Genomic DNA, 19129 nt, shown 5'->3' with positions numbered 1-19129 from the left:
AATAAATAAACATTAAAAAAAATTTAAAAAATAAATAAATAAAATACTTTAAAAAAGAAAGAAAATGATAAACCAAGCCAATATTGACACAGGTCACCCTTGCCCTCCTGCCTTTCCCTTCATTCTACCATGTCATGGTCTACCCCTTGCCAACAACAACAGCATGCCAGGCATTGCTCAGAAATAATTACTCAATGTTTACCTTGATTGACAAAGGCTTGATGAGCTGTTTTACAAACTGACCTTTACATAGAGGATAGGATTCTTCAAAGGGGCCATCTGGAAACTCAGATCATGGCAGAATCCATGAAACTCAGATCGCGGCAAAAAAAAGTCTAGACTTAGCATAAGAAAACTACCCAGGCACCTCATGTTGATGTAGTTGAGCAATAACTTAAGGGAAAAAAGCATCTGACACTGCCCTTTGGCTTGGGGCCTTCACTGCCCAGGCAGGTGATTTTTGCTTTCTCCAGGCCAGTGCCTGGAGCACGTAAAGGCTAATGAAAAGTTCCGACTTCTTCCTTTCTGCTGGTTCCCAGTGCCCCTGCCCCAGTCTCCTGGGATAGCTCCCAACCCTGTCACCCATATCATCCTGTTCTTTGCTCCTGTCCTATCCCTCCAACACTTGACAGTTTATCACTCCTACCCTGTCCTGCCCTGAGCAGTTTTCAACAAAAAATTGTGAGACACACAAAGGAAGAAAGCATGGGACCATACACAGGAAAAAAAGCAGTCAACAGAAACTGTACCTAGGGAAGCACAGGCATTGGGTTTACCAGAGAAAGACTTTAAATCAACTATTATAAATATGTTCAAAGAACAAAAGAAAACCATGTCTAAAGACTTAATACTTACAGACTTTATGGTTCAGTCTTTTCTTTCCATCTCTCATGCTCCCTGGGGTGGGTTTGAACCATCATGTGTCCTGACCTCAAGGCCTGAATGAGTTCTCACTTGCAGGCTCTGTAACTACCTCCTTTTCTGACTGACTTGTGGAATGCACCCTTCAGATCTTGCTTTCTAAGGCTTGACCTACTGCTGGTGACTGCTACCCAAAGCAGATATCCAGAACTATGTGCAGGACTACTACTGGCAGATTCTTGGGAAGGTCCCCAGGGATCAGGGCTCCATTGCTGACTAGAGCTAATCGATGACCCCAATGGTGGTGGTATTAGGGGCTATTCCTGTGGTGTACTGTGAGACCATGCAACTGCCACGATTCTTCCTGGTTCAAAACACCCAGTGGTTTTTGGTATATTAGTCAAGATGCCCTTTGTTAGGCCTTATCAAGAATGTTTCAGTACACTATTAGTACCAGTCTATGAAGCTGTCCAGGAAGTGGTTTTAGCGGATTTAGGGTAGGTGGGGTGGGATGTGTGATTTGAGTCAACAGAAGTACAGCATCCTTAAAAGGGGGTGCCTGATGGTACTAGTCTTTCTTCCACAGGGACTAATCACCCCAAATCTTCAGTCATACCCTTCTAAAGAGTGTTCTTCGATTGCATGGTGGAGACGAGCTGAGCAGGATGAGCCCCTAATTTGGCTCAGGCACAGAATTTCTGTGTCTGTGTTTCTTTACAGAGACATAAAATACAGAAAGAATAGATTTTGGATCTCTGGATAATTCACTTCCAAATTGAACTCACTGGATACTGCATAGTTCAGGCAGTCAGTATCAGTTTATCACTTCTACCCTTCCCATACCCAAGCTTTATCCTGTTCCAGTCCTCCTTACATACCTGTGGCCTCTCCTTCAAGACCCATCTGTTTTGTGGATGTCTTCAGAATCTTAGCAAACAATCCTTTCTTGGCCAGCAGAGTGCTGTAGGATCCCTTCTCCAGGATGGTGCCATTCCCCAGAACCACAATCTCATCCACTTGGGGAAGAAAGTGAATGCTATGTGTAATCAAAAGTCGAGTCTGAAAAAAACAACAGTAAGTAGTGCCACCACCTTCCTTCTGTGAGCCCCTCTGTCCACCACCATCCTTGGCTTGCTCTTAAAAAGGAAAGGAAGTAACTTCTTCCTGCCAACTATGAGTAGCTAACTTCCAACTACCCAGAATGTCTATTGCCTTCTTTGGCTTGCTCTGGGGGTGGGAGGGAAGGAAAAAACAGTCATTTAAATTCATTTTAGGGCTCTGTTTCAAAACGTAGCCCTGAACACTTGACCTCTTTTACTTTTTTCTTTCCTTCCCACGCCTCATCCTAACACCAGACCCTATGCGTAAGGGGAGACTCTGGTCCTCGTGGATATAGTGTTATTTGCCTGTAGTGACAGCAAGGTTTGCCCTACACACATTCTTCCAGCTTCCTGAGAGCTTAGGAATGTCACTTGAGATCCAAGCCTATCAATATAACAGATGCATCCTAAACTAAGGAAATAACTAGCTAATTTCCCCTTCCACTAACCAGCTAACCAACTGAACTTGAGAGCAAGGACAGACCTTTTCATCTGTGCACGCCCAGTCTTTGCAACAAACCAGGCATAGGGTGGTATATAGTTCATGAATGAATGGAGCCAAAGGCCATTCGGACAGGAGACAGAACCAGAAATAGAAGAGAGAGTGAGTTCCTGTTGACTTACTGATCCAAGAGAAGCAAAGGGCCTCAGTGGGATGGCAGCCCACCTACCCTGATTAGCAGCAATCAAGAAGTCTTGAAGGGAACAGACCACACACAGATGGAGTTTAACTGCCCAATACTGAGGGAGATGTTACTGTCAGCCCTCATGGTACACTTGCTGTTGGTGAGGGACACATTCAAACCCACAAAGGGCTCTGCCAGCCCCTCCCCCATTCAGCCCACTGTGTCAGGGCAAATGGGCTAACTTGCCCACGGTAAGGAAAGTCTAGCCTTCACCTACCACTAGCTCTAGTGACTCGCTCTGGCCACTTTATCTGTACTCTCTCATGGGGGCATTGTGAAAGTCGAATGAGGCATCAAAATCAAAGTGCTTAGCACAGGCCTGGGGCATCATGAATACACAAAAAAATGTTAGTTCTATTTTATCCCCACATTCCCACATCCTGCAAGGGTTCCAGGAAAGTGCCTTTTCAGAGCAGAGCTCTAAAACCTGTGGGATGACCTATGTCCCACCAGCAAGGTGAGTTATTGGGTCCTCTGGGATGTTTTCTGACTCCAACCAATTCTCCGACACCAGCTAGGTGTTCAGCGATTCAATTCTGACACTGACTACCTAGAATTAGCACAAACCCCACAGCTGAAGGCCTTGGTCCTATGAGACTGACCGACTTCAGAGGCAATTTGCATGACTTGGGCCACCCTTACTTCCAACCAACTAGCCATAAAGCCCCTTTCTCATGATCAGTAATTTATTAGAATGGCTTGTCGATCTCCAGAACACACTTTACTTGTTTGTTGGTTTATCATAAAGAATACAACTCAAGAACAGTCAACAGAAGAAATGCAGAGGGCAGGCTGTGGGGGTGTGGGACTCACCTGTGGAGCTTCCATGCTCACAGCCTCCCTCTCGGCACCTTAATGTGTTCACCAACCCAGAAGCCCTCTGGATCCCACTGCTCACAAATTTTTATAATCCAATCTTCAGCCCTTGCTTCCCTCCCCAGAGGCCTGAAAGTTCCAACCCACCCATCACTTGGGCTTTCTCACTCTCTTTTTTAAAGTTTGTTTGTTTGTTTGTTTATGGGAGAGAGAGAGAGAGCACTCACCAGCGAGCATGGTGGGGAGGAGCAGAAAGAGAGAGGAGCACAGAGGATCTGAAGTAGGCTCTGCACTGACAGCAGAAAGACTGATGCAGGGCTCGAACTCATGGGCTATGAGATCATAACCTGAGCCAAAGTCAGAAGCTTAACTGACTGAGCCACCCAGGTGCCCCACTTGGGCTTTCTCTTGAACAGCCCAGTCCTGAGGCTATCTAGGGGCTGCACCCTAAGTCTCTCTCTAGGCTTATGAACAAAAAACACTCCTAGTATTACTCAGGAAATTCCAAGTGTTCGGAGCTCTGTGTCAGGAACGGGGGCAAAGACCAAATATAATCTTGTTATACCACAGATATCAGAGTGCTTTCCATCACAACCAATCATCCTAGGAGGATCAATGTCATCGGAGCCACAGAATAAAGTTCAAATTAGCCAGTTCTAGCATAAGCTATGACCTCAAGATGGGAGTTTTCATGGGTCATCTCCTAAAAGACCAGTCTGACACTGTATCTCCTCAGCAGCCTTGGTGGTATGTTGGGGGATAGGGGAGGTAAATACATGCTTCAGGACAGCAGCAGTCCTAGGAGATGTGTCCCCCAATCCCTACCCCAATGTCTTCATTGCTTTAAGTAATTTCTCACCTTGCCTTTCAATAGGCCATTGGGACCCAAGACCTTATTGAAAATATGTTTTCCCACATGAGCATCCACGGCTGACAGGGGGTCATCCAGAACATAGATGTCTGAATTTTGATAGGTAGCTCTGGCCAGGCTAATCCGCTGCTTCTGACCCCCACTGAGATTTATACCCTGAAGAAGAAAATAATTTCTATTAAGCACTACTCCATAGTCCCACCTTCAAAGAGACTATTATGGAGGGGAAAGGAAGAGATTTACTTCAATAAGGTATCAAGGGATTTAAAACCTTCTAAGTTCCTCTATACAAATCAATAACTTTGATTCAAATAAATTACTTCAGGCCCAATGATGAAACGTATGCCAAAATTACCATTTTCTATGAGAGGATTTACTTATTATTTTTGTTTCCTGCCCCATGGGAATGTGGAGCTGCACCAGGGCAGATTTTCCCTATTTTATTCATGGTTGTAACTCCAGCGCTTAAAATGCTGTGTGGTACATAGTAATTACTCAATAAGTGTATTTGAAATAGTGAACAAAATCATTCTAGAGCTGTATCTTCATTAATCTTCTAGTAGCTGAAGATTCTTGTCCCTCAAAGACTGCTCTATTCATTGTTAGTAATAGGAAAGAAGGTTGAAAACATCCTAAATATGTAGGCATGGGGAATTTCTAAATCAATTACACTCTAACCATATAATGGATACAATACGGTCGTTAACAATGTATTTTTTAAAAAGGCATTTAATAACCTGAGAAAGTCACACTAAATTTCTAAGTATTTGAAGCAGAGTAGTAGAACCTTTCTCCAGGCCTCACTAGCATCCAAAAGTCGAGTCAGGACACCTAAGCTCTGGTCCTGCGTCTGCTCCTCTACCTGCGAGGTCATCCTTGGGCCAGGCTCTGGTTAGTTAGCCTCTCTGGTCCTAGCCTCATCAGCTTTCTTTAAAAAATTTTTTTTTGGTGGGGCGCCTGGGTGGCTCAGTCAGTTAAGTGTCCGATTTCGGCTCAGGTCATGATCTCACGGTTTGTGGGTTCAAGCCCCGCATTGGGCTCTGCGCTGTCAATTCAGAGCCTGGTGCTTGCTTCAGATTCTGTGTCTCCCTCTCTCTGCCCCTTCTCCACTCATGCTGTGTCTCTCTCTCTCTCAAAAAATGAATAAACGTTAAAAAAATTTAAAAAAAAATAAAATTAAATAAATTTTTTAATGTTTTTATTTATTTTTGAGAGAGAGATACAAAGCGTGAGTGGGGGAGGGGCAGAGAGAGAGAGGAGACACAGAATCCCAAACAGGCGTCAGGATCTGAGCTGTCAGCACAGAGCCTGACGCAGGGCTTGATCTCATGAACCAGGAGATCATGATCTGAGCTGAAGCTGGATGCTTAAACAACTGAGCCAGCCAGGTGTCCCTCGTGTTTTCTGGTATTTGTTCCAAGCTGACTACCAAAATTGGTCAGCTCTTTTACTCCCATGTACTTCTTCACCGTCCTTCCTCCCCGCCACCCCGCCCCCCCCCCCCCCCCCACTACAATTTCTTCACCCTTCAAGGTCCCTTGGTGTCCCAAGTACCTTCTCTCCAATCTCGGCCAGGTCTCCTCCGGGCAGCACTTCCAAGTCTGGGAGGAGGGCACAGGCCTCCAGAACCTGCTGGTATTTCTTTTCATCCAACTCGGATCCAAAAAGGATGTTGTCCTTTAAGGTGCCATTCTGGATCCAGGATTGCTGTGGGACATAGGCTATAGTGCCCTAGATGGGAAGGACCAGACCACGGGACAGTTATACCTCCAGAAATGCAGGGCTGAAGGAGGGAGTGGCAGCATGGGGAAGGAAAAACAGAACTTAGATTTTAAAAAATGAATGTCAGGCTGACTGAGCATCTGATATGTATAAATGTGCTTGTATTTATTGCACCAGCCAGGGAGAAACATTCAATAACCTGTTCACCACTTAAATACTTCTCCCTACTCTCTATTTCACTATCGCTTTCTAGCCATGATCCTGAAAATTAGAGGAAGAAATACATGCTGCTTCTAGAACAGGAAACTCACTGGGATTGACTCAAACCCTAAGACCACCAGAGGGCTAACACAGGGGTGATGGTATAGAGATTTTAGGAAGAACCAAGAGATTTGAACGAGGGTGCCAGGCTGATGCATGAAGCAGATCATGTCCAGAGAGGAAGCGTGACAAAGGCCTGTGTTTGAGAATGAACTCAGTGATGAGTTGGCAAGAAAAAGCTTTCTCATACACCTGAAACTAACATAACATCGTGTGCCAACTATACTCAAAATTTTTTTGAAAAAATTATATTAAAAAAATAAATAGTAATTTATGATAACAAAAAAGGAAGTATGATAAGTTAAAGCTTTTATTATTTAAAAAGTTAAACAGAAGTCAAAACTTGATTTGAGGCTAGAACCAATTTAAATATTAATGTTAAATCATTACCACAAATTTCCAATGTAAACTTCTTTGAGTGTTAAAGTCATTTGAAACGAAAATGCCATTTTTACAAAATAATTTAGAAGACACTCAGTTTTGTGTCAGTTTAAAGGAGAAATATATGTGTGTGTGTGTGTGTGTGTGTGTGTGTGTGTACGCGCACACACACACACACACTTTTATAAAAGAGAATTATGTTTAGAGGTAATTTTAAAATAATCTTCTTTTAGCCTGTGTATCCCAGTTTCCATGGTATCTATGGGGGCAAAGTGACACGCCAATTCAAAATTGACTTCTAGGGGCACCTGGGTGGCTCAATTGGTTAAGTGTCCAACTTCGGCTCAGGTCACAATCTTGCAGTTGGTGAGTTTGAGCCCTGTGTTGGCTCTGTGCTGACAGCTCAGAGCCTGGAGCCTGCTTTGGATTCTGTGTCTTCCTTTCTCTCTGCCCCTCCCCCACTAGTGCTCTGTTTCTCTCTCTCTCTCTCTCTCTCTCTCTCTCTCTCTCAAAAATAAACATTTAAAAAAAATTTTTTTAATTCAAAATTGACTTCTAAAGGACTAAATAAATGTTCCAAGTGAACAAAAAGAAGAAGAAGTTAGGAAACAGTTAAATCAGTAGCATCTGCTCCGTTATATCTCATATTATTTAATGTAAATTGGCTCATGAGGGATTGGTAAATCAGGGAATAAGGTCAGTATAATGTGGAAGAAGCAGTTTTTAATTTTCTGAGCATCTCAGTGTCAAGCAGTCAGGGCCAAGCTTTCCCATAATTAAAAAGAAATGGTTAGGGGCGCCTGGGTGGCGCAGTCGGTTAAGCGTCCGACTTCAGCCAGGTCACGATCTCGCGGTCCGTGAGTTCGAGCCCCGCATCAGGCTCGGGGCTGATGGCTCAGAGCCTGGAGCCTGTTTCCGATTCTGTGTCTCCCTCTCTCTCTGCCCCTCCCCCGTTCATGCTCTGTCTCTCTCTGTCCCAAAAATAAATAAACGTTGAAAAAAAAAAAAAAAAAAGAAATGGTTAGCAATATATGAAGATCTTAAGGAAAAAACCTAAAAAATCTACAGACACGTGGGTTTTTTTTTGGTGTAAGTAGTGGCTGGTTAAGTGATTCCAAGTACTTATAAGTTCCTCTAAATTGAACTCTCTGGGGAAGCTGAGAGTGCTCATGGAGATACTATGAAAAGATTTCTTCTGGGTTAAAAAATATATAATTGACAATGATGTCTACACCCTGTATCAAATTTTTGAGCAAGTGAAGTCAAAGACCAAACTCTCAGAGGAGGAAGAGGAAATCGGGAGTCTAAAGCTACATGTGATGCTCAGTGTAACTGCCAGTGGAGATTTTACAGTGCTGCTGTTTTAATTGTTATTGGTTTTGTTGGTACGCTAGTTACAAAGTTATGTCAGTTTTTTTTAATTATTATTTTTGAGAGAGAGAGAGAGAGAGAAAGCACACAAGTACATACACATGGGAAGGGGCAGAGAGAGGGGGAGAGAGAACCCTAAGCAGGCTCCACACTGTCACAGAGAACCCAACTCAGGCTTCGAGCCCACAAACTGAAATCATGACCTGAGCTGAAATCAAGCATTGGACACTTAACCAACTGAGCCACCCAGTTGCCGCAGGTATGTAAGTTTTTAATGATGCTTTTAGAAACCTAGATGTAGCAGAATTGCCTATACTTTGAAGGAAGAGATCTCTGTTAAACAGTTTTCAAACTTTAGTATGCATAGGACCTCATTAAACATGCAGATTTTTAGAATCTATCCCCAGAGTCTGATTATATGTGTGGGGTGGGGCAAAGAATCTACACTTTACAAGTTTACCTAACGTCTCCAAGACCGCATCTACAGCAAAACAACAACAGTGGTCATCAGATTCTAGTCCTCAGTGCATTCTCCAAAACGAGAAAGCAGTGCTTAGTGGCCCACATCTCAAGGTCAGAACTCTTTTCCTTAGCATCCCCTCTCACCTTGATGGTGATGTGCCCGTGGACATTTTCCATTTCTCCCAGCATGGCTGACATCAAGGAAGACTTCCCAGAGCCCACAGTGCCCACCACAGCCACCAATTGGCCTGGCATAATGTCCAGGTTCACACTGAAAAGAAAGAAGTGTATTTGGTTTTCAAGTGTCTATTTCAAGAGAAAATGAGTGAGCGAGCATGGGGAAGGGGCAGAAAGAGAGCAAGAGAGAATCCCAAGCAGGCTCTGCGCTGTCAGGACCAAGCCCGGTGCAGGGCTTGGTCCCATGAATTGTGTGACCATGACCTAAGCTGAAATCAAGAGTCAGACGCTTTACTGACTGAGTCACCCAGGCACCTCAAGAGAAGTGTATTTAAAGGAGGTGAGGGGTGTTTTTCAAGAGTAGTTCAGGCCACTTCTCAGACCATTCATAAGAAGTCTCGTATTAGATTTTGCCTCAAGACTGGAAAATTTGTCTTGGATATAGAAGACTCTGAAGTGCTTCTTTAATACATTTTTTATAAGCTCAAAAGGGCTAGAGAATGAGCCCTAACTTATCCAACTGTCTATAAACTGTTTGTGCTAAATGTAGGTTTCAACTGGAAAAATTCTCTTAGCACCAACATGGTACCATTGAACAAGAACTTAATGGGAGCTTAGAGACCTGAGTTCAAGTCTCATCTTTGCCACTGCTGAACTATATGATCTTGGAAAGTCACTTCCTCTGGACTCTCATTTATGAACTAATAGGGTTGGAATAGATCAGGGTTTCCCAAACTTGGCTATTTAATGAGAACAGCCATTCAATGGAACACTTGCTGGAAGCACAGAACACCTTCCCCTCTCCTGGAGCTTTGGCTGTGTCTAACTAGGGAGGGAGACACACTGGGAAGGGCTCCTCGAAACTCTGTGCCCACCCTGTTTTTGAGTCCCTAGTATATTAAGAACATCAGGAACTTGTTCACAGTCTTTCTGAAACTGCCCTTTGCTAGTGTAAGTCTAAAAGAAGTTCAGTACAAAATGGGAGCTGTGTCCAGCCTTTTCTCTGCAAAGGGAGGCTTTCAGGTTGGGAAGGTCCAGAGGAGGGGCTTCTGGCCTGATAGCATCCCAGGGCAAGCTCCAGAATCTATATGAAAGGCTGTAGGAATAGAAGTGTGGAAAGACCCAGGTGTAACAGGGAGAAGATAAGGTGTGCTGGGTTGGGAACAAAGATGTGGCCTGCTCAGGCTTCCTGGTATATTATGTGTGCTACGTTCAGTGGAGTTGGGTATATACTGTCTATCTGACCCTGTATAGACCATGTGTTCTCCTATCCAGACATACCTACGGTAAAGTTCAATTTATAAATTAGGCCCAGTAAGAGGTTAACAACAATAACTAGTAAAATAGAACAATTATAACAATAAACTGTAATGAAAGATATGTGAATGGGGTCTTAACTCTCATTGACTGTCCTGCACTCACCCTTCTGATGATGCAAGATGATACAATGCCTACGTGGAAAGATGAAGGGAGGTGAATGATGGGAGCACTGTGACCTACATTAGGCTACTATTGACATGACCATTCATCAGGAGAAGGATCATCTGCTTCCACACAGAGGTTGACTGCAGGTAACTGAAACCAAGGAAAGCAAAACTGCAGAAGAGGAACTACTAGACAAGCAGCAGCGTGGCAAGAAAGGGTTGGCTTAGGGCAGAGGAGGTGGGAGGTGGGAATGCGTTAGTTAGATGTAAAACTCCAGATCTCAAGTTTAATCTTTGTAAAGGCAGCTCCCGTTGTCCACTTTGGGGAAAGAAGCCATATTCTTGATTACTGTTCTTAAATGAACAAACGAACTTCAATTGGTTTCAGGCTTTGGTGTGTATCCTTTATCATACCCAGAGACCTAGGCCACTTGCTGCACTACCTCCATCCACAATCTGGTGAACAAAGGTCTTCCTGGGTTCTTAGCTGGAGCCCACAGTCCCACAGTAAGACAGCCTGGTGGCAGGTGCACTTCTGGGGAAAGAGGCTTGGGAGTTTTGCTGTCCGCTGGTCTCCCCAGGGTTTCAGCCTGCACTGAAATCTAACGGAAATGTGTGCACATTGTCCATATTTCACATGCCCTAGTGGTTGGAATTTTCCAGTAACAGGACTGGCAAGGAGAAGCCTAAAGAACAGCAGGCTGGACAGGAGGCAACTCACTCTCGAATTGTGGCTTCCAGATCCCGGTCCCAGGTAAAGGAGGCCTCTGAAAACTGCACAGCTTTGTCTGTTGAGAAAAAGGCCCTCTCTTTTAGTCAGATGTAGGTCCTCATGTGTCTGTCTGCCCCTTCTCAGCCCTCCTGCGTCCCTCCTTCAGCAGATCCCAAGATCACCTATCAGTGCTGGCTCCTACATTAACAGGAGGCAGAGGAAAGTTCCCCTGGTGAGACCAAAAGTGGCCTGCAAACAAAAGCGGTTCTGGTTGAATTCCCAAGCCTGTTAGCCAGATTCCTGACCTGCAGACACCTCTGCAATGTCTGCCTCTGGGCACATTCTCACACCCTCTGTTGCCTCATGTCCTGGTAAAAATTCTACCTCTATATACAAACCTGGTCACTCCCTGGATTCCAGGTCCACAGGTCCCTCTGGCTGTGTCTGCCCCCCAATCCTTAGATCTTCAGACCTTGCAAATGTTCTTTCACTCCAGCCTACTTTCCCCAAGTTCCCATGGTTGGCTCCATCTTGACTTCTCTTTTCTAGATCTTTTGCAGGATTCCCTGCTTATCCTCAGACTATGGTTTAGCCATCTGGCTAAGCAACCTAGTCTAAATGAAAATGTCACTTAAGTAAAAATAGTAAGCTTGTTATGCAAATGTAGGTTCAAAGTAAATCCCTTAGCTCTCCCTTTCAATCAGTTTGCTGCCCCTAAGCCCTCCTATGTCAAAGTTCTGGTGCCAGCACTGTGAATAAGTTGGGGAAGCAACTTCCGAATTCATTACCAAAATTGTACTCATGTCGAATGGCGGATGTGTCCAAGTCATCCCCTCCCAAGTATTTTTCTAGCCGTTCTGTGGAAACGCTGGCCTAGAGGGGGACACAAAGGATCTCAAGAATAAAAAATCCAACGACAAGCACGAGCAGGGAGAGGATTTTGACTTTGTCATCAGCCCTGGATGTGGAAGCAGAGAGTCAACCTGCCAGGCCTCTTCCCGATGGTTTACCATTTGCTACATCTGGAACCTCTGGACACCCCCATAGACTCAGCCACATTTCAGCCCTGGAAGACATCCCTCTCTGCACAGAGGGAAATTAAGATGCTGTTTCAGCCCCTTAGAAAACTTGTGGTGCTGGGGTCAACTCTATTGCCATCTCTTCAATCTTTGGACCCAGTTCCAGAAACTGTCTTCTGCCTTCTTCTAAGACAAAATCCTAATTTCTATCTGCTTTTGGTAACTGGGCCCCTGGTGTGCTCTTCTTTAATGGAGTCTATGCCTTGGTCCTGCCCAGTGTCCTAACTGAGCCACTACTGGGACCCTTTATACAGGAATTGGCCATGGCACCACAGTGACCTTAGAAAACTCCACACAGGCCAAGTTTAAACTGCAGCTGACCTAAGCATTGGCAGAACACCCTGTGGTCTCCTGAAACATGAGAACTGGGGACAGATCCTAGGAGCTTTTACAAGGACCTTTCTCACTTGCCTGTTTTCAGGGAGCTTGTCCGAGAGATCGTTTCTCATTACCACCTGGGTTCTGATGAAAGAGTGGACTTTCTGTCTTGCCTTTCCTTTGAGTGCAGTTGCAGGCTACAAAACCACTCAGCTGTTGCATGGATCCGCCCCTCAGAAACAGAGTGCCTCACTGCCCGTGTTACATTATCATCTGGCCCCTTTTGTTTCACAGTCACCCCGCAAGATAGGGAAGGCAGGGAGCAGACACCTTTGCTGATCTTGCTCTTGCAATTTATGTACTAAGCTATTGGAGTCTAGAAAGAGCATACTGTTTCTTTATCAGCCAAATCTGTCAGTCTTTCTTAACCCCCTCCAGGGTAGTGAGGTCTGAAACTCATCCTTCCTATGGCCTGAGTGGTCTAAAGCATGCCACCCTTAGTGTAAGTGCACATCACCATTCTCTATCTTTCTGATTACCTCACTAGCCTACCACCTGCCCTGTGAATATCCTGAGGTCTGGTACCTGGTCCATCTCAGTGACTGTGCTCACTTTTCAGGAACCAGACACTCCCTCTGGCCCATCCGAGTCCTCTTGAACTCCAAACTCACTTTCTGACAGCTTGAAGCTTGAGAGCTGTATTCAGTTCCACCACCACATGGCTTCATGCAGAGAGGGTCTTCTCTTTCCACGTATGCTGCATTTCCCTAATGCTATATAAATACCCCAAGAGCCTTGGTAAAATGTGGGGGAAATTGGGCTGGGAAAAGGGCTTAGAAACGGTCCAGGTATCAGCTAATCATCATAATCTCACTAAATGCTTTCACAGGCACTGTCTCCCTGTGAGGTAGAGAAGATTGGTATGATTATCCTCATTTTAGAGTCAGATAAACTAGGGCTCAGAGAGCTTGTGATTTTATTAAGATCAAACTTGGTCTCCAGAGACCAAACAAATCTAATTGAAAGTTCACCAGCAGAAGCGAGAAGTAAGATATGATAGGGCAGTCATTTTGGGATGTAAGCCTTTTAACCAGAGATAATCAGTTAGCAGTGAGGGCTTCTACCCACCTGTAACATGGAGGTGATTACCATGGGAAACATACTCAGGGGGAAACGCAGGATATTGAAGAGGGCGATGGAGGTGAAGGCCTTTTCTGCATCCAAAACATTATTGCTATTCACCAGAATGTAAACTGAAAATGTGATCACAGACACCTGGAAAAGCAAGGTCATGAGCAATTCATTTCTAAAAAGGGTTCAAACACTTATGCTAAGTTTCAGGAACACAGTATATCAGAGTTGAAGGAGCCTTAGGGATCATTATCTCAACCTTCTTGTGTTACACAGGAAATATTTTGCCCGAGGTCACAGTCAATTAATTGTATTACTGGGACCAGAGTTCGGGTCTCCGGGCTCCTATATTGGTGTTCCTCCCCTCTCTAGACCCACACAGCCTCCTTAAGAAGACAAGAAGCTCTCCTATGCAAACCATTCCTGATTACCACATTCATGCTGATTATCCTGGAAACTTACTCTGGGCTGCCGGATGACCAAATTGTACACAAGGGTGAAATTAGAGTTGGGGGCACCAGGTAGGAATAGCAACTTTGGGAAGTTGAGGAGGGGGATAGATTTTCCAGGATTTCGGGGTTAGGCCTAGAGGCACTGGGCAGTCTGCTGAGAACAGACCTTCCTCTTCAGGAAGCTGACCCAGTCCATTGACTCCTGTCACTCACCAGGATTGGACTTAAGTGTAAGAGAAATAGCATTATAGTCTGAATCTGACCCAAGGTCAGCAGGTTCTTGAGCTCTTTGTTCCGAAGTTCACAGACTTGCTTTTTGAATGAAGCTTCCCAGGTAAAATACTTCAGGATCTAATAGGGTAGAAAACAGCACAGCTCACACTGTTGCCCCCAAAGAACACCAGACAGATCTCATCTACCCAGGTTTTAGGATAGGTTCTCCAAAATAGGGGAGTGGGGGGGGGAGGGGTAGAAATCCAGATTATAAAGTATGATTATAGAAAGGTAGGTTGCATTTGTCAGAAACCTACTATGTACAGAACGTTTTAATTTTTTTAATCTTTATTTCTGAGACAGAGAGCATGAGTGGGGGAGGGGCAGAAAGGAGAGACACAGAATCCAAAGCAGGCTCCAGGCTCTGTCAGCACAGAGATTTTGTCAACCACAAGGTCATGACCTGAGCCAAGGTCGGATGCTCAACCAACTGAGCCACCCAGGCATCCCTGTACAGAACGTTTTAAACACATGATCTTACTTAATCCTTATAACAACCTTAGTGTGATCAATGGTCCCAGTTTGCCTGGAACTAATAGGTTGCCCAGGACATGGGGCTTTCAATGCTAAGCCCAGAAAGTTCTGGGAAAACCAAGGAGAGTCCCCTACTTTTGCAGAATTATTGTGTCAGTTTTAGTGAAGAGGAAAGAGGCAGAAGATACCAGGTAGCTTGCCCAAAGTTACCAAGCTAGCCAGCATTAGAGAGGAGACTCAGGGCCAGGGCTACCTTTTCATTTTGCCACATTTAGCAAAAAGGAATATCAGAATTCTGCATAGAGAAATATCAGAGAGTTAAAAGAGGCCTCTGCTTCATTTTCAAAAAGTTTAGGGTAATGTTTAAATCCTTGAATTCAAAACAACACATATATTAAAAATTAACTTGCTGGTAAGCTTTGCAGGAAGAAATGCGTTATTTTGAAAGCTGGCCAAAAGAGGGGAAAAAAACCAGCATTTTTCCTGCCTGTTCTGCACAAACTTTATTTTAGTGTAACCAACTAGCTAATTGATGCTGAAGGAATAATAGAATTCAAATTTCACTCTTTTGCAACTCCTAATGATATAATAGATCAAGGCAATGATCAGCAGCTGCAAGAACTTCTAGGACAGTTTTCAAACTTGGCTGCATATTAGAATCACTTGGGGGAGATTTTAAAACCTATGGGGGCACCTGGGTGGCTTGGTCGGTTAAGCGGCCGACTTCGGCTCAGGTCATGATCTTGCGGTCCGTGAGTTCGAGCCCCGCGTCGGGCTCTGTGCTGACAGCTCAGAGCCTGGAGCCTGTTTCGGATTCTGTATCTCCCTCTCTCTGCTCCTCCCCTGTTCATGCTCTCTCTCTGTCTCAAAAATAAATAAACATCAAAAAAAAAAAAAAAAAAAGAACTTTAAAACTTATGTATGCCTAGGCCTCAACCCCAGAGAGTCTAATTTAAATGGTTTGAATTAGGGCCCAAGCCTCACTGAGAGTCAAACTTCCTGGGGGTCAAAATGTGCTGCCAGAGGCACAAATTACTGCTCTAGGGGAAAGAGTGGCAGGAAACCTAATAAGGGGTGAATCACCTGGACCCCCGAACACTCACCATTGCTGGTGTTTGGAAGCACATGGTACTGCCTGAAAGTATCTGTCCTCCCTACCTCCACCAAAAATCAAAACAAAAATATCCCCTATCTAATCAAGCCTCTAGATCTGATTACTAATTTATAAGAAATATAGGAAATAAGACAACGCAGTTTCTCCAACATGACAAAGATAAAAAGAAAAGGGGAGGGGGAAGAGTCAATTATAGATTAAAAGCAGTAGCAACTAAATGCCATGTGTGGATTTTTTCGATCCTTATTCCAACTAATTAACAGCAAACAAATGACATCTGAGGCAACTGGGGAAATTTAATGGTACCAAAAATGACTAATTTTTTTTTTAAGGTGGGATAATAGTATTGTGGTTATGTTAAAAAAAAAATAAAGTCTTTTAGAAACACAAAGTATTTATGTGAAATACAAGATACTACATCTGGGATTTACTTTAAAAATAATCTAGCAGAGGGGTGCCTAGGTGGCTCAGTCGGCTAAGCATCCAACTCTTGATTTCGGCTCAGGTCATGATCTTGTAGTTCATGAGTTGGAACCCCACATCAGGCTCCTTGCTGACAATGCAGAGCCTGCTTGGGATTCTCTCTCTCTCTCACTCTCTGCCCCTCCCCTGCTCTCTCATGCTCACTCTCTCTCTCAAAATAAATAAATAAACTTAAAAAAAAATCTAGCAGAGCATGAAGTGGGTACATAGATGAAACTAGATCATGCTGATAATTGCTAGACCTAGGTGAGAAGTCCATGGGGGTTCATCACATCATTCACTCTACTTGTGTGCACGTTTGACAATTTTGACAGTAAAACATGAGAAGAAAAGCAACCATTTAGGGTAAATAAAGAGAAATGAAGTTTTGAAGGAGGGCCTGAGACCACTGGGAGGAGAAGCAGGAGACCTGCTAACAGGGGTTGGGAGTCCTGGGACACACCACAGGCCCAGAAGGAGGGGGGGGGGGACCCGCAAGCCCTGCCAGGCCTTTTGAAGGCCGAGAACCCTCTGCTGCTGGCATTTTACACCCGGGCCACCTGTACTCGGCTTCTCACCTTGATCCCACTGAGAATTTCATTCATGATCTTTAAACGTTTGTCTTTATTCTTCATATTTTTTACCTGCCAGGAAAAAGTCAAACAAAACACACTTCCTCGTAAGAGGGTCCAGAGTTGCTGCAGATGCTAGGTCCTAGTGATGGCACTTGTGGCTGTCACATGGGTGCCTGGTGATGGGATGCATCCCTGCCTGCTCTGCTCAGGCTGCTCCCGCCACACCCATCTGCTTTCTGATCCTTAACTACACCCAGTTCACTTCTGCCCCCACAGGCTTTGCCTGCCTGCGCCTCTTCCCAGGCTGTTCTTCCCAAGGCTTCCTCCTGCACAGTCAGGCTCATGCTATTCAGAGCCCAGTTCACATGTACCCTCCTCACAGAGGCTTTTCCTGACCCCATAATCTAAAACCACCACCCATTCACTTGCTCTCATCTCACCCTGTTTAATTTTCTTCATAGTACTATCATGACCTGATAGTTTTCTTCTTCACTTCTGTTTATGGCCTGATTCTCTACTGCAAATAGAATGTAAGTAAGCTCCATAAGAGCAAGAGCTTTGTCTAATTTGCTGCCATATTCCCAGAATAGTATGTACAGAAAATCTTTTAAAAGTAATTATTTGGGACTAAAGGAATGCAAAGTGAATGCATGAATAGATCGTGTACACCATTGAGTCCACCCACCCAACCTATGACTTCCGGCAGAGCAAAGGACTATCGGCATGGAGCCCCACCACCTGGTAGGAGCAGGGATGACTGCCAGGATTTAGGCGTAATGTCTGGGTCACTCATGTGTCTGCTCTGCATGATTGGTTTGTATTGCTATGACAGAGAAGCAGGGCCAATAATCACTACTTGAAGAATAGTCCAGCAGAGCAGGGTGGGAGAGTTATGTGCCGGGTCCCTGGGAAGCTCTCCCCTCTCCAATCAGGCTCTGCCATCTAACATGAACGAAGATGGAGTATATAAACCTTAACAGTGCTCAAAAGATGAGAAGGGAATCCAGAGAAAGCCACAGTCATTTGGGATGGTGGAAAGTCTTCCATTAGCATTGCCTGCCCAAATGCCCAAGAGTTCGAGTAAGCAAAAGACTTTAGACTTTGAAGAGGGTGTAGAGATCTCCCCAGGGTGACTGGTTTCTTTACCTGAACAGCTCTACTCTTGGCGGCAAGTATCCCATTAATTGGGATTAGAAGTACCATCAACCCAACACCTGCTAAGACTGAGGGTCCCAGCTCTGCCCATAGTAAGGAGATAGATAAAGTAATCTGTAGAATATTTGACCACAGCAAATGGATGAAGCCGGTCACATCCATGAGCTTCTGGGCATCCACAGACATCAGGTTCACAGTTTCTCCAATGGTGTACTGCTTTCTGCTCTGGTTGGATAGGGTCAGCGCCTAAAGATAAAGATTGGAATTGGGATCTATGGATAAGTCCAAGAACAATGGGGAGTAAAAGGGAAACCCAGGAAGTAAGAACACACTAGAAGGATGGGCTCCATATGGACACAACTTTTCCAAGAGGCTAGGCCTTCTTGCCTCCAAATCTTACAGACAGTGTTCTCTCATTTTTGACTACCCTTTCAGGCTATTCCCACCTCCCTGAACCCCCTACCACTTCCACCCCAACACACACACTTCTTTGCTCAGAAAATTCCTAATTATTCTTTAGTGTCAGTTTAGATGGAATTTATTCTGAGAAGACTTCCCTGGACTCCAGAGTTTGGGGTAGATACCCCTCCTGTGTACTCCCATAACACTCTGGACTAACCTCTGTCATTACGGTAGTGACACTAAACTGTAATTGTTTTGTTTTTCTATTTCTCCACCAGATGCGAACCCGGGAGGACAATGGCTACATCTGTTCATTTCACTCCTGTATCACATGGCACACAGTAGGGAATCAGATAGTGAAGGATAAAAGGAAGGCAAGAATCATGAGTGGATTCTGGCCGTGCAGACTTCTGACGTGGCAGTTTTATTGGAAGTCATATTCTTATGAAGAAGTTGCAACCGTTTCCAAGGACAGAGATCTTAGAATGAAGAGGAAAGCTGTAGGGTTCACACATTTGAAGCAAAACCATTTGTTTATGGTCAGGAATTTGTAGGCAATATCTAGATGCTGACTCATACAGCATGGGCCCCCGTTCTCATGTTAGAGAGACCAAAAGACTACTGTCCGTCCACAGGTCTGTTACTTATACCAATGCCTTGCACAGATGCACCTTGCCAAGGGGTTGGGGTGGGGGCACTGAAACCAATTCACACCATGCCCACCAAACCACCTCCTGAACATTCTTCATACCACTACATCTTCCTGGAGGAAGGAGAGCCTTCTAAGCCC

At 44.6% G+C, this 19129-nt stretch overlaps 1 protein-coding gene across 8 annotated transcripts in view; it reads right to left on the bottom strand.

Annotated features, from left to right (window-relative positions):
- The window catches only part of ABCC2 (ATP binding cassette subfamily C member 2), a 73033-nt gene that overhangs the window by 27093 nt on the left and 26811 nt on the right, over window positions 1-19129 (bottom strand). For 7 of the 8 annotated variants that reach the window (XM_045438542.1, XM_045438543.1, XM_045438540.1 and 4 more), the window contains 10 exons: window positions 17929-18183; window positions 16786-16851; window positions 14098-14235; window positions 13430-13576; window positions 11693-11777; window positions 10914-10980; window positions 8736-8862; window positions 5889-6065; window positions 4323-4490; window positions 1740-1920 (listed from right to left, as the gene is read on the bottom strand). In XM_045438542.1, the coding sequence (XP_045294498.1) occupies window positions 1740-1920; window positions 4323-4490; window positions 5889-6065; window positions 8736-8862; window positions 10914-10980; window positions 11693-11777; window positions 13430-13576; window positions 14098-14235; window positions 16786-16851; window positions 17929-18183 (1411 nt within the window). The remainder of the gene's footprint in view (window positions 1-1739; window positions 1921-4322; window positions 4491-5888; window positions 6066-8735; window positions 8863-10913; window positions 10981-11692; window positions 11778-13429; window positions 13577-14097; window positions 14236-16785; window positions 16852-17928; window positions 18184-19129) is intronic. The other variant, XM_045438541.1, reaches the window with a different exon arrangement.

Source organism: Leopardus geoffroyi, chromosome D2 (assembly GCF_018350155.1).
Source record: "Leopardus geoffroyi isolate Oge1 chromosome D2, O.geoffroyi_Oge1_pat1.0, whole genome shotgun sequence".
NCBI classification, from domain to species: domain Eukaryota; kingdom Metazoa; phylum Chordata; class Mammalia; order Carnivora; family Felidae; genus Leopardus; species Leopardus geoffroyi.
The sequence above is the reverse complement of the archived record's forward strand: the minus strand, read 5'-3'. Positions and strand labels throughout refer to the sequence as shown.